Here is a 12,666-nt window from a genome sequence, read left to right as displayed (position 1 = left end):
ACACATGGTTATTAACAACAAAAATAAACAGTTTTTGACAGTATGGTGTAATTGGATAGATAAAAAGATCTACTCACAAAGTGGCAGCAGGCGAACACACACATAAAAGAATATTCGATTTTTGCAAGCTTTAGGAGTCAGTGGCTGCTTCCTCGAGCAGAAGGGTTGAAGGGGGAGGAAGTGGGGTAAAGGAAAAGGACTGCAAGAGTTTATGAAAAGGGATAGATTTTGGAAAAGTTGCCCAGAACTGCAGGTCAGGGAGACTTACCGCATTGGATGAGAAGGAAAGACTTGATTGCTGGGGACTGCACCAGATGAGATTGGAAAACCTGAAAGCTTAAATGTGGAAGTCATAGTAATATGCAAGACAGAGATTAATGCCAAAACATCATGCACAAGTTAATAAGACTGGAAAGCTAAGTAAATTGTCCATAACAGAGGTGGGAGGGAGACGACAAAGAGCAGACAGGTCAGAAAATGAAAGCGGTAGAAAACTAAAACAGACTGAGGGAAGGAATAGTTACTGTGAAACAATGATGAGATGGAAGAAATTAACATAAATTAAGGCCAGGTGGATAACAAGACCTGAGGACATGTTGTAGTGCTAGTTCCCACCTGTGGAGTTCTGAGAAAGTGGTGTCTGGGGGAAGAATCAAGGTGGCACATGTGGTGAAATACGTATTGAGATCACAGCTTTCATGTTGTAGAACATGCTCTGCAACTGGATATTGTGGGTTGCTGGTATATATCCTCTGTCAGAGCCCATTCATCCTAACTGATAACTTAGTTATAGTCATGCTGATGTAAAAGGCTGAACAGTGTTTACATAACAGCCTCCGACACATGATATGCTGTGTCTGTAATTTACAAGACATATCCAGTTTCTCTCTCTCTCTCTCTCTCTCTCTCTCTCTCTCTCTTTCATGTGCGTGCACACACGCACACACACACACACACACACACACACACACACACACACACACACACACACACGTACAAGATATCACTCCAAACGCCTATTAAATATGGAACAGATAACATTCATGACTCCTACAAAGTTTCCTGGTATGCACTGTTTAAATAATTTCAGTCATATGTAAGTGTTGATATTCAGTTCTCTGAATTTTATGCATATCTCTACTCAGTGACCCATAAACAAATTTGCTTCTATGTCAGACCAGTCATCCAGTTTTAGATACTTAGTGCTAAACATGCAAAGCCGCAGGGGTTCCCAGTTAGCAATAACTAATATCAGTAGACATACTGAAAGCAAACAAATGAGGGCTTTGACACACATTACTCAGAAAGTGTAAACTTTGGAGTACCACAACAGCACCATTTAAAAAATTAAAGCAACACCTGGAGGTAGTTATGATGTTATGTTTGATACTGGAAGCAAAAACTGAGACACTTTAAAAGGGTTTGTTGACCTAGAAAAGGCATGTAACAAGTTAAAGTCGTGCAAGATATTTGAAATCTGTACAAAAAAGGGAACATACTATAAGGAAAGATGAGTAATGTACACCAAGAGGAAACAATAAAGCTGCAAATGCTCAGATTATAAAAGGGCATAAGGCAAGGATGCTGTATTTCTCCTCCAGTATTCAAGAAGCATGGACAGAAATAAAGGAAAGTCCCAGAAGTGGGATAAAGTTCAGAGTGAACAGATATCAGCTATGACCTTATCCTATTTGAAAATGGGAAGAAGTACTGGACCTACGTAATGGAATGAACAGTCTACTGAACATAGGATATAGGTTGCGAATAAGCCAAAGAAAGACAAAAGTATTGAGGAGTAGCAAAAATGAGGTTAATGATAAACATCAATATTTGGGACCCTATAGTAGACGAAATTAATGAATTCTGCTACCTTGGAAGCAAAATAATGCATTGCAGATGAAGCAAGGTGATTAAAAGAAGACTAGCTCAGTAGAGAGAACACTCCTCACCAAAAGAAATCAATTTGTATCAAATGTAGGCTATAACACGAGAAAGAAATTTCTTAGTATGTACATCTAGAGCTCAGCATTAAATGTAAATGGACCAAAAGGTTTGAGTGTGGTGGTACAGAAGGATTGTGAATATTATGTCTCTGCAAAATCAGTGAGGAAAGAAGAGACAGGATGGCAGAACGTGTGTGAAGACATCAAGGCTTCCATTGCAGTTGAGGGAGCCGTAAAAGGAAACAATTGAAGGGGGAGACAAAGATTGGAATATTGTATAAAAGGAAAATCTAATAAATATGAGACAGGACTGCTCTTCAGTACTTATCTTCAGGAGGTGGTATCATTACTACTGTCAATAGGCATAAATGTGAAAGTGAATACATTACCTTGCTCAGAGAAGGAAGGAAGTAAAATTGGGTTTAACATTCCACCAACATCGAGGTCATTAGAGACAGAGAACAAGCTTGTATTGTGACAGGGGGAAGGAAAATGGCCATGCCCTTTCAAAGGAACCGCCAGCAATTTAGGGAAATCACAGAAAACTGGGCAGCTGGACAGGGGTTTCAACTGTTGTTCTCCTGAATGGGAGTCCAGTGTGATAACCACTGCACCACCTCATCTGGTCCTTCCTCAGACAGATGAGAGGGATGTATGGGGAAAGTTAACAATGAAAGGCTGTTGTGAGGATGATGGTAGCTACAGTTTGTGACAGTAACTGAATATGAATCCCTTGTTTGGTAGAATGTTTCCAGAAGATAGTTTTGCCAAATAACTATAGACAGTTACAACAGTTATGGAAAAATGAAATATTGCAGCTAGGACAGCACAAAAGGGTAAAAAGTAAAAATCAAATGTCCATTCAGTCTTTCTTAACAAAATTTCCAAAAACTATTAAATAAAAAAAATAAGAGTTTGTCATGATGCTACAGGAACTAGAAACCTCAAAAGTCATTTCAACATAATTATATGTTGCACAGTGAAGAACTTCAATTATATGTCACATAAATTGAACAGATACACCTAGATATACAGTTGCAGTAATACATTACCGTACTTGTAGTACAAGGAAATGTTGAGTAGCTGTGTACACACAACTGGAATAAAGTCCCATATTTTAGATCTAAATAAGAAATGCACTGAATTATTCTTTGAGTGCTATGTCTTGGTAATAGACTTAGAGACACACAAGAGGCAATTCTAACTATGTACAGACTCCTAACACAGATGATGAGTAAATAAATAAATAAATAAATAAATCACAACACCAAAAAATAATTAATCTAAAGTAATTAAATTTCAGGACTACATTTGACTAGGTAAAATATTTAAGTGATTAACATTGCAAGATGACAGGTTAATGTAAGTGTGAGATAGGCCATTTCAAATGTGAAATCATGGTACCATTGTTACCATTAGAACTGTTAACCTGTTGGAAAACATCCCCTGGAATGTTGTCCATGAATAGCAGCTCAACAGTCAAATCACCAGATTGACATACAGATTTGCAGTCAAAAAGCATGGGATAATCATGAGAGTGCTCCTGCTGTCATATGAAATTGCACCCCAGACCGTAACTCCAGGTGTAGGTCCAGTGTGTTTAGCATGCAGACAGTAGTTGCAGGCCCTGAACTGGCCTCACTGGCACCAAGGCAGAATCAGCTTTCATCAGAAAACACAACAATGTCCACCCTGCCTGTCAATGAACTCCCACTTGATACCACTGAAGTCACCAATGGTGGTGGTTTCGGGTCAGTGGAATGCTAGCTACCAGGCATCTGGCTTGGAGCTGTCCTTCAAGTGACCAATTTGTAACAGTTTGTTGTGTCACTGTGGTGCCAACTGCTACTCATATTGCTGCTACAGATCCAGTATGATAAGCCAGGGCCATACACCAAATGTGATGATCTTCTCACACAGTAGTGACACGTGGCCATCCAGAGCCCAGTCTTCTTGTGACCATACATTCTTGTGATCACCACTGCCAACAATCATGTACAGTGTCTACATTTGTGCCAAGTCTTTCTGCAAAATCACAGAAGGAACATCCAGCTTCTCATGGCCCTATTACGTGACCTGATTCAAACTCAGTGTGGTGTTGATAATGGCTTCTTTGTCATCTTAAAGTCATTCTTCACAAACATCATCTCATGATGTCCAGTCTCATAGGTAACTAATGCTGATTACTGTTACAGCATGTGTTTAAAGCAAAACTATTTGCATCCTTAAAGTGGCACTACTAGTGCCACTCTTATACTACTGGCACGAAATTGGAATAGACACGATCTTTCAGGTGTAGAAACATGCCTACCAACTTTTGTTTATGTCACCCAGTTCCTTCTTGGTGTTCAAAAATGGTTCAAATGGCTCTGAGCACTATGGGACTTAACATCTGTGGTCATCAGTCCCCTCCTTCTTGATGTTGTGATTTTTTTTCCTGTCAATGTAGATGGTGTTAATGAGACATTGTAAAAAAACTGGGAGATGGTGATTTCACAATTAATTGCAATTTTTATTGTTCTGATGGAGAGCACTTAGAGTTACTGATGTCCAGCTTGGAGTTTTCCCCTGAAGTAACATATCCAACGAAAGTAGGATGCCTTATGTAAACTGTGACTGATAATTTATTTTTAAATGCAACTGTTTGCCTCAAAATATATGAGAACCCCATAATAACTAGTTTATCTTATCATGGCAGTCAAATAGCAACAATAAAATGTCCAACTTCATCAGTTTTGCCTAGAAAGGGAAACATACACTGTCATAGAATTATAAATGCTCAGTAAGTCACATTATTCAGAGTGCTCACAGAATGAAAAATGGGATGAAGTTTACCAAGAACACATAGTCGATGACAAATTTAATTATTTCCTTAAAATGTTCTGACAGCACTATGAATCCAGTTTTCATTCACAATGGTTGAGGGAAAATTACAGTGAAAGCCATCTAAAATCAACTAAGGCTATGCTAGAAAGGAAGAGCTTTATTTATTGGACAAGTTATAACCAATGTGCACTAGAAGCAGTATAAAATTTTCTTCATTCTGTAATAGAAAAGAAGCAATGAAGAAAAAATTACATTTCCAAGAATGATGCAGAGACAATCTGGAGTATTACTAGGATTGAAACTAATACCCATGATAGAGCAAATGATGTTCAGCATCCTCATGACAATAGTTACAAAACAGATCATGTTAGATTCAAACTATTAACCACTAAACTTAGTAAATTCTTCCAAATTTTAATAGATTCTTCTATCACTACTTTGTAGAAAACTTAATATATATTGATGAGAAACACAAACTGTAGTAGTTGTACAGTATTAATTTATTTAAAGAATGTGTTTTCAGCTTTCAAGGCGATAATCAGACTATAATTGTCTGATAAAGTTCTTGTAAATCAATAACTGCTTCTATAAAGAAAGAAATAAGCATAAACACTCAGTACAGGACAACTACAGATTCATTGTAACAGTAGCTGAAAACACAGGGAGAAAAACTGGACCACTAAAAGTAGATCTATTAGATTTACTTCGACATGCCATACATACTTCATCAGCAGACCTCACTTTTGGCAACTCATGTGCTAGGGAGAATGTGAAAAACATTGAGCACTGAAAGAGAGTTGTTTTGGTTATGATAGTAGTTAATCCAAACTACTGAAAACTTTTTCTAGTTTGATAGCACCTCTCTCAAGTTGCTTTTGCAATCACACGATGGGTCAAGATGTATTTCTTGAAGTACATAACTATGGAATTGTAACACTTACTTATAAAAATAGACATAGGTAAGTGACCTCTAATAAAAGAAATATCTCCCTGTTTGAACTGCTCTCATAAATGTTTTGAGAGGGTACCTTATGATAGAAAACTGTATCATTTCATTGACAACACCTTTCTATGCCTGCACTCAGCTTGGGTTCCATAAAGGATTCTCTAAAAAGAAAGTATTGTATGACCTCACAAACTCAGCTATGGTAGAAATAAACAAGAAAAATTATCCTGGTGTCATTTTCTTAAGTTTCTAAAGCCTTTGATCAAGTAGTTTATAAAATTTTAATAGTGAAATTAAAATATTACAGTACTACAGATATCCTTCCTTACTTTCATTGAATCATATCTTGACAACAGAAAAATGAAGGTCACATTAACAAATCAAATTTAATTCAGAGTGCGAAAATATTAAATATGGGTTCCTGCAAGGTTCAGTGCTTGGCCCACTCCTGTTATCAACCAAAATAAGTGATAACCAGGAACACTGGAGGGCTCTTCAAAACCTTCATTCTTTATTGATAATACAAGTATATTGATAAAGAGGAAAAACACATCTGTACTAGACATAACCCAGAAAACTGTGGAGCAGGACCTCTCCTGACCCTGCTCATTTCTACAGAGTGTCAAGTTACATATTTAGCTTCTCTTGTGTTTTACTAGTTGCATATTTCTTAAATTTCATGTGTGCTTTTCTTTTTAATATGTTTAATCTCACATTTTCAACTGTAAGTGTAAATTCTGGAAGTTTGTAGTACAGTCTTCATTTCTTTTGAACAGTCAGCTGCACAGCTCATTAAGGCACCAGTTGCATGTATAGGTTTCTGTCTGTTCTTGTAGTTTGCTTCTTCAGTTAGAAAGGAGGATCTAGCCACAATCCACGAACAGTTGAAGAAGCTTTTGTCCACAATCAGCCACCTTCAGGCTGCTGCATCAGGGTGTAGTGGTGACAGAGAACTGCTGCATCACATAGGACACCACAGGTATTGCTTGTTTTGCCCATGGGCTCTGCTGTCAAGGCAAGTCCTAGTGTGCCTGTCATGATGCATCTGCACTCACAGCAGAGTGAGTGGTGGGTGGTAATGTGTTCACATCACATGAAGCAGAGAGCAATGTGGAGGCTGGCCATTTGGCCTCATCTTTTTGCCCTTTGAGTCAAAGGTGGCTATTCCTTCAGCAGAGTCCAAACAGGTTCACATGGGCATACTTTTGTTAGGTATCCGGAGCTCCAACATAAGGCACATTATGGAGCCCCACAGGAAGACAACATTCAAGGCTGGAAATAAATCCAATGTGCACTTAGTATTTCTGCTGAGGGGCCTCATCCAAGATGTAGAGGAGGCCTGGACTGCAGCTGTTGAGCATGCCGGGTGCAGTCATCTGCAAGTTGTGGCTCATATCAGCATCAATGAGATCTGTTGCATTGGCTCTGAGGCTGTCCTCGGTTCATACAAGTGGCAAGCAGAGATGGAAGAAGACTGCTGGCCTCACACACAGTGTCCAAGCAGAGCTCACAATCTGCAACATTGTTCCCAGGGTTCATCAGGCTCCTTTGGTTTAGAGCTGAGTGGAGGATCTCAGCCAAAGGCTTTGTCAACTCTTTGACAGTCTTGACTGCAGATTTTTGGACCTGCATTATTGAGTGAGTGGGTATTTGTAGGACTCCCGTTGATAGATCAGGTCTGTTCTACGCAAATGAGCAGGTACTCAGGTAGCAGAGTACTTATGGAATGCACATGGATGTTTTACTAGGGTAGGTGGTAGTTTGAGGTACTGTAATGAACACCCACCAGTCAATACATTCAGCTTATTATTGGGATTGATAATCACTGAAACTCAAGGTACAGTGCTCTGAGATATTTAGCAAGTCATGGAACATATCTTGGAAAGACAGATTAGATGCCATAGGGAGTGTTCATTGCAGTTGACAGACATATTGTTTCTATTGAGGTCAAAGTCAAGCATGACAGTCAAGTTACCTGGTTGTGAATAACAGATCCAGGTGAAACCAAGTTAATTGTTGGATTTTTTTACCACCTACTCAATTCTGTTGTGACAGTTCTAGAATAATTCAAAGGAACTCCATGGTCAGTAGTGCGTAAATATCCATATCATGCAGTACTAGCTGGAAGTGACTTTAACCTGCCAAGTATAGTTTGGGATGTCTGCGGATTCATTGCATGGGGTACGGACAGACAGTCTTGCAAAGTATTTTTGAACACATTTACTGATAACTGTCTTGAGCAGCTAATTTGGCAGCCCATGTATAATGGAAATATCTTAGACCTTTTAGCTACAAACAGACCAGACATTATCAATAGTGTCAGTATAAAGATGAGGATAGTGATCATGATGCCCTTATCGCAACTATGGTTACGAAAGTTACAAAGGCAACGAGAGTGTTTCTGCTAGAAAGAGCAGATAAGAAGTTTTTACCATCTCACTCAGACAGTGAATTGACATCACATAGTTCCAGTAAAATGGAGGTAGGGGAATTATGGACAAAGTTTCAACAGAAACTGGAGAACTATGAGTCTAGTAAGTGGATTAAGGATGGAAATGTCCCACCATGGTTTAAAAACAAAGTTCAGAAAATGCTGAGAAAGGTAAGGGTGTCGCCCTTCTGGTCCAAAACAGAACATGCAAATGGCAACAAGCAAAGGTTAGTAGGGATTTGCGTGTCTGTGAAAAGATCATATAACTACCACTATCATGTCTTAGCAAAAGATCTGGTGGAGAATCCAAGAAAATTCTAGTCCTATATAAAGTCAGTAAGTGGATCTAAGGCTTCTATTCAGTCGCTCAGTGACTAGTCTGGTGTGGGAGTTGAAGATAGGGAAACAAAAGCAAAAGAGTTGAAGTTTGCATTTAAGAAATCATTCATGTAGGAAAATTGTGCAAACATACCATCATTTGTCCGTCAAACACACTCCCATATGGACGACATAGTAATAAACATCCCTGGCAAAGCAAAACAACTCACAGAGTAGAAAACAAGTAAGTTGCCAAGTCCTGATGGAATCCCAATTTGGTTTTACAAAGAGTGCTCCATGGTGTTGGTCACTTACTTAATTTGCATTTATTGTGAATTCCCAAGTGACTGAAAAAATGTGCAGGTGACTTGTGTAGAAGAAGGGTAAAAAAATGGACCCACAAAACTATAGACCAATATCCCTATCATTAGTTTGCTGTAGAACTCTTGAACATATGCTCAGTTTGACTGTAATAAATTTTCTTGGGACTGAGAAGCTTACGTCCACAGATCATCATGGATTGAGAAAGATCACTCATGTGAAACTCCCTATCCTCATGTGATATACTTGAACTATGGATGGAAAATAACATACAAATTTCGTGTTCCTAGATTTCCAGACAGCATTTGGCATAGTGCCCCACCACAGACTGTTAACAAAGGTTCCCAGATAAGTGAGTGGCTCAAAGACTTCTTAAGTAATAAGCAAGTGTTCATCAGAAACAAGGGTATCATCAGGAGAGGCCCAGGGAAGTGTGATAGGACTGCTGTTATTTTCTATATACATAAATGATCTGGCAAGTAGGGTGGGCAGCAATCTGTGATTATTTGCTGATGATGCTGTGGTGTATGGTAAGGTATCAGAGTTGAGTGACTGTATGAGGATACATGATGACTTAAGACCAAATTTCTAGTTAGTGTGAAGAATGCTCTAAATGTAAAAAAAAGTGAGTTAACAAGGGTGAATAGGAAAAACAAACCCATAATGTTCAGATACTGCATTAGTAGTGGTCTGCTTGACACTGTCATATCATTTAAATATCTGGAAGTAACATTACCAATGGAGCTTGCATGTGAGGATTGTGGTGCAGAAGGTGAATGGTAAACTTCAGTTTATTGGAAGAATTTAGGAAAACTGTTCATCTGTAAAGGAGACTGCATATAGGACACTAGTGCACCTATTCTTGAGTACTGCCCAAGTGTTTGTGATCCATACAAGGTCGGATTAAAGGAAGACATTGGCGGAAATTCAGAGGTGGGCTGCTAGATTTGTTACCGGTAGGTTCTTACAACATGCAAGTGTTATCAAGATGCTTCAGGAACTCCAATGAGAATCCCTGGAGGGAAGGCAATACTCTCTTTGAGGAACACCACTGAGAAAAGTCAGAAAACAGTCGTTTGAAGCTGACTGCACAACGATTCTACTGCTGCCAACATACATTTTGTGTAAGGACCACAAAGACAATATTTGAGAAATTAGGGCTCATATGGAGGCATATAGTCAGTTATAGTCCCTCACTCTATTTGCCAATGGAACAGGAAAGGAAATTATTAGTAGTGGTACAGGGTACCTTCCTCCAAGGTGGCTTGCGGACTATGTATGTACGTGTGTAGATATAGATGTACAATTACATGTATATGTTCACAACTAAAAGCTTAACTCGTAACCTTACAAATAGCCACATTATGCAATTTCAAACAAATGAAATTAATGAACACACACTAATTGAAACTTTGTGTGTGATATTCTAAGTATCCATATGGATAAGAAACTGAGGTAGCACCAGCATATGGAGAAAATAATAAAAAAAAGCTCAGTCTTGCCTGCTTAGTATTTAGAAATCTCTTTCACTGAATTAATCTGAAGACATGTTGCTGGCATACTTTCACTCAATACTAAGCAGTGGGATAATTTTTTGGCATTACTTGAAGTTAAATTCCGTACAAACTCTACTGAAAGCTGTAATACTCTTTGGCAGTCTACTTACATAAATGAAATGTTTCACAGATAGAAGTAGTGTTTTAAAATGAAGATACTTTCCTAACAATTCCTTCAATACCACAGAGAAACTTTTGAATAGGAACAACTACAGACCTGTAAATGGTCATGCAGTCCTCCCCATACATTTCATTCCCTCTTCTTAGGGAGAAGGCAGATTGTTTGAGAGCTTGTCTTAATTGCCTTTTGGAGCTACAGATTATGGGTAATAGTTATCCTGTTTACATCTTTAACTTTTATGAAAAACTGTATGGGTATGGGGAGGGGGATGGTTATATCTCCCAATTGGGGATTTATTTTGAGGTTTTACTGGGGATATCACTGGTATTCACCGAAGAGAAACTGTCTAAAACGGTGGCCAAAGCTACTGGTGTTTCACTTTGTTTTGCCATGCACAGTATAGCAGGCATCTTCTCAAGGAACCTGCTTTGAGTTGTTTGTGAAGTCTCGACACCACCAAATTGACCAGAGTGTCAACTCCGGTGTCCAGCATTCTGGCATCCGCTATCATGTCTAATTCTTACACCTCCTCCTTTTACTGCACAACTTGTTCCTGGCACCAACTGACACTGCTCCACAACATGCATCCTGTCCACCCTCACCTCTCTCATTGGTAGCACCTTCAGGCTGGGTGAGAAGATGAGGTCACTGATGGCACATCTCTGCAATTAGTTGGAGATGGTGTCACAACTCACCACATCATCTCCTGCACATTTTCTTGGTGCTCTCAGCACAAGCTGGGCTCACCTGATTCAAGCTCTTGCCTGTCTCCTGTTGCTGCTGCTGCTTTTACTGTGCACTGAAGAGGCCTTGCAGCTACACTAGCTTGTGACATGTGGCTCACCACAGTGGGCACACGTTGGTTAGTCATACTTCATTAGTGTGCAAGTACAACAGTCATGATTACCAGCACACTTGGCACATATTGGCTGATTTCAGCAACATTTTATCATGTGCCCCTATTACTGATACTCAGAGTATTAAGGCTTTGTGTCAAGTTTTGGCAGGAGAGGCTCCACCTTAATACGGAAGTCCATGTTGCTCAGCTAAAAATCTTTGTCGGTGTCCTTTTCTCGCCACTTTTTCTTGGCTGCATCCTCAGCCAAGAGAAATAGTAGCAGTCCATTCTTATTGGTCCAGTTATGCAGTTTTACGAGCACAGGCACGAACCTGTGTATGATAACCCTTTCTGTTCATCATAAAGCCACAGCAGCTCCATATTATCAGATGCTGGGACAATGTACTTGTTGAGAAAAGGGACGATGGACTTATAACCGTACAAATAATTTGCCTTTATCCGTAGCATAAAGTTACTGTTAAGATACTTGACAGTGATCTCAAAGAATGTGTTACACGGTAGCTCATAGTGGAACTTCATCTAGTCTCATTCCTAATTTTGGATGTAGAAATGAGAAACTGATGCTTCCAGGTCATGCTTGTTCTGTGTAATGGCCTTAGGATCCATTGTCAGCTGCAGCTCATCTTCCACGTGGATCTAAGAGGCAATGTCAGTCTCATCATAGAAGTTCTCCTTTTCAGAAATACCCATTTTGTCTTTTGAGTTTTGTTGGATGTAAGTCAGTCAGTCGGTAGTAGTAGCGTCACTTAGTCACATAGTTGACAAAGTGAACAAGAGACACCAAGGGTCTCTAGCCATCACTCCTTGTCTGTCACATCATACCCTGTACATGATGCATGCAGAAACAAGTAAGTTTTTTGCTATTAGGACAGCAAACACAGCAACTTTGACGAGGTGCATGAGTGGCAGTTTCATCTGCTCTGCTCTTTCCAGCTGCACTGGACAGAGTTCAGGTAAGTAATTGATGATAGGTCTCATGTAGACAGTAATGTAGATTCAGTATACTCTAAATCAAGGGATAAAATTTCCTTTTCATGTAACCAAATTTTTGAATGATGTATGCATTGATAAAGTAACTCTTCATAGGTATTGGACATGGAGATGATTTACCCTTTTTGTTTGATGCATTGCCACTTGATGGAAATAAAATACCTGGAACTAGTTTTAAACTTACGGATCCTGATGACCTTGCAGTGCAAGACCTGATGACATCATACATAGCAGAGTTTGCAAAAACTGGGTAAGTCATTATCATTAAAAATTTGAATTGCCTAGAATTGCTTCAGTGCTGTTTACAGGTACTACTTCTATATGAGGATGACAGCAGAGATGGGATGGGCTGTGT

At 39.2% G+C, this 12,666-nt stretch overlaps 1 protein-coding gene across 1 annotated transcript in view; it reads left to right on the top strand.

Annotated features, from left to right (window-relative positions):
* LOC126330110 (carboxylesterase 4A) overlaps positions 1-12,666 on the top strand; it is a 197,063-nt gene that overhangs the window by 164,796 nt on the left and 19,601 nt on the right. Inside the window, exon 10 of the mRNA XM_049996332.1 lies at positions 12,408-12,561. Within this exon, the coding sequence (XP_049852289.1) occupies positions 12,408-12,561 (154 nt within the window). The remainder of the gene's footprint in view (positions 1-12,407; positions 12,562-12,666) is intronic.

The sequence above is a fragment of the Schistocerca gregaria genome, chromosome 2, assembly GCF_023897955.1.
Source record: "Schistocerca gregaria isolate iqSchGreg1 chromosome 2, iqSchGreg1.2, whole genome shotgun sequence".
NCBI lineage: Eukaryota > Metazoa > Arthropoda > Insecta > Orthoptera > Acrididae > Schistocerca > Schistocerca gregaria.
This window is presented reverse-complemented; position numbering and strand designations above follow the sequence as displayed.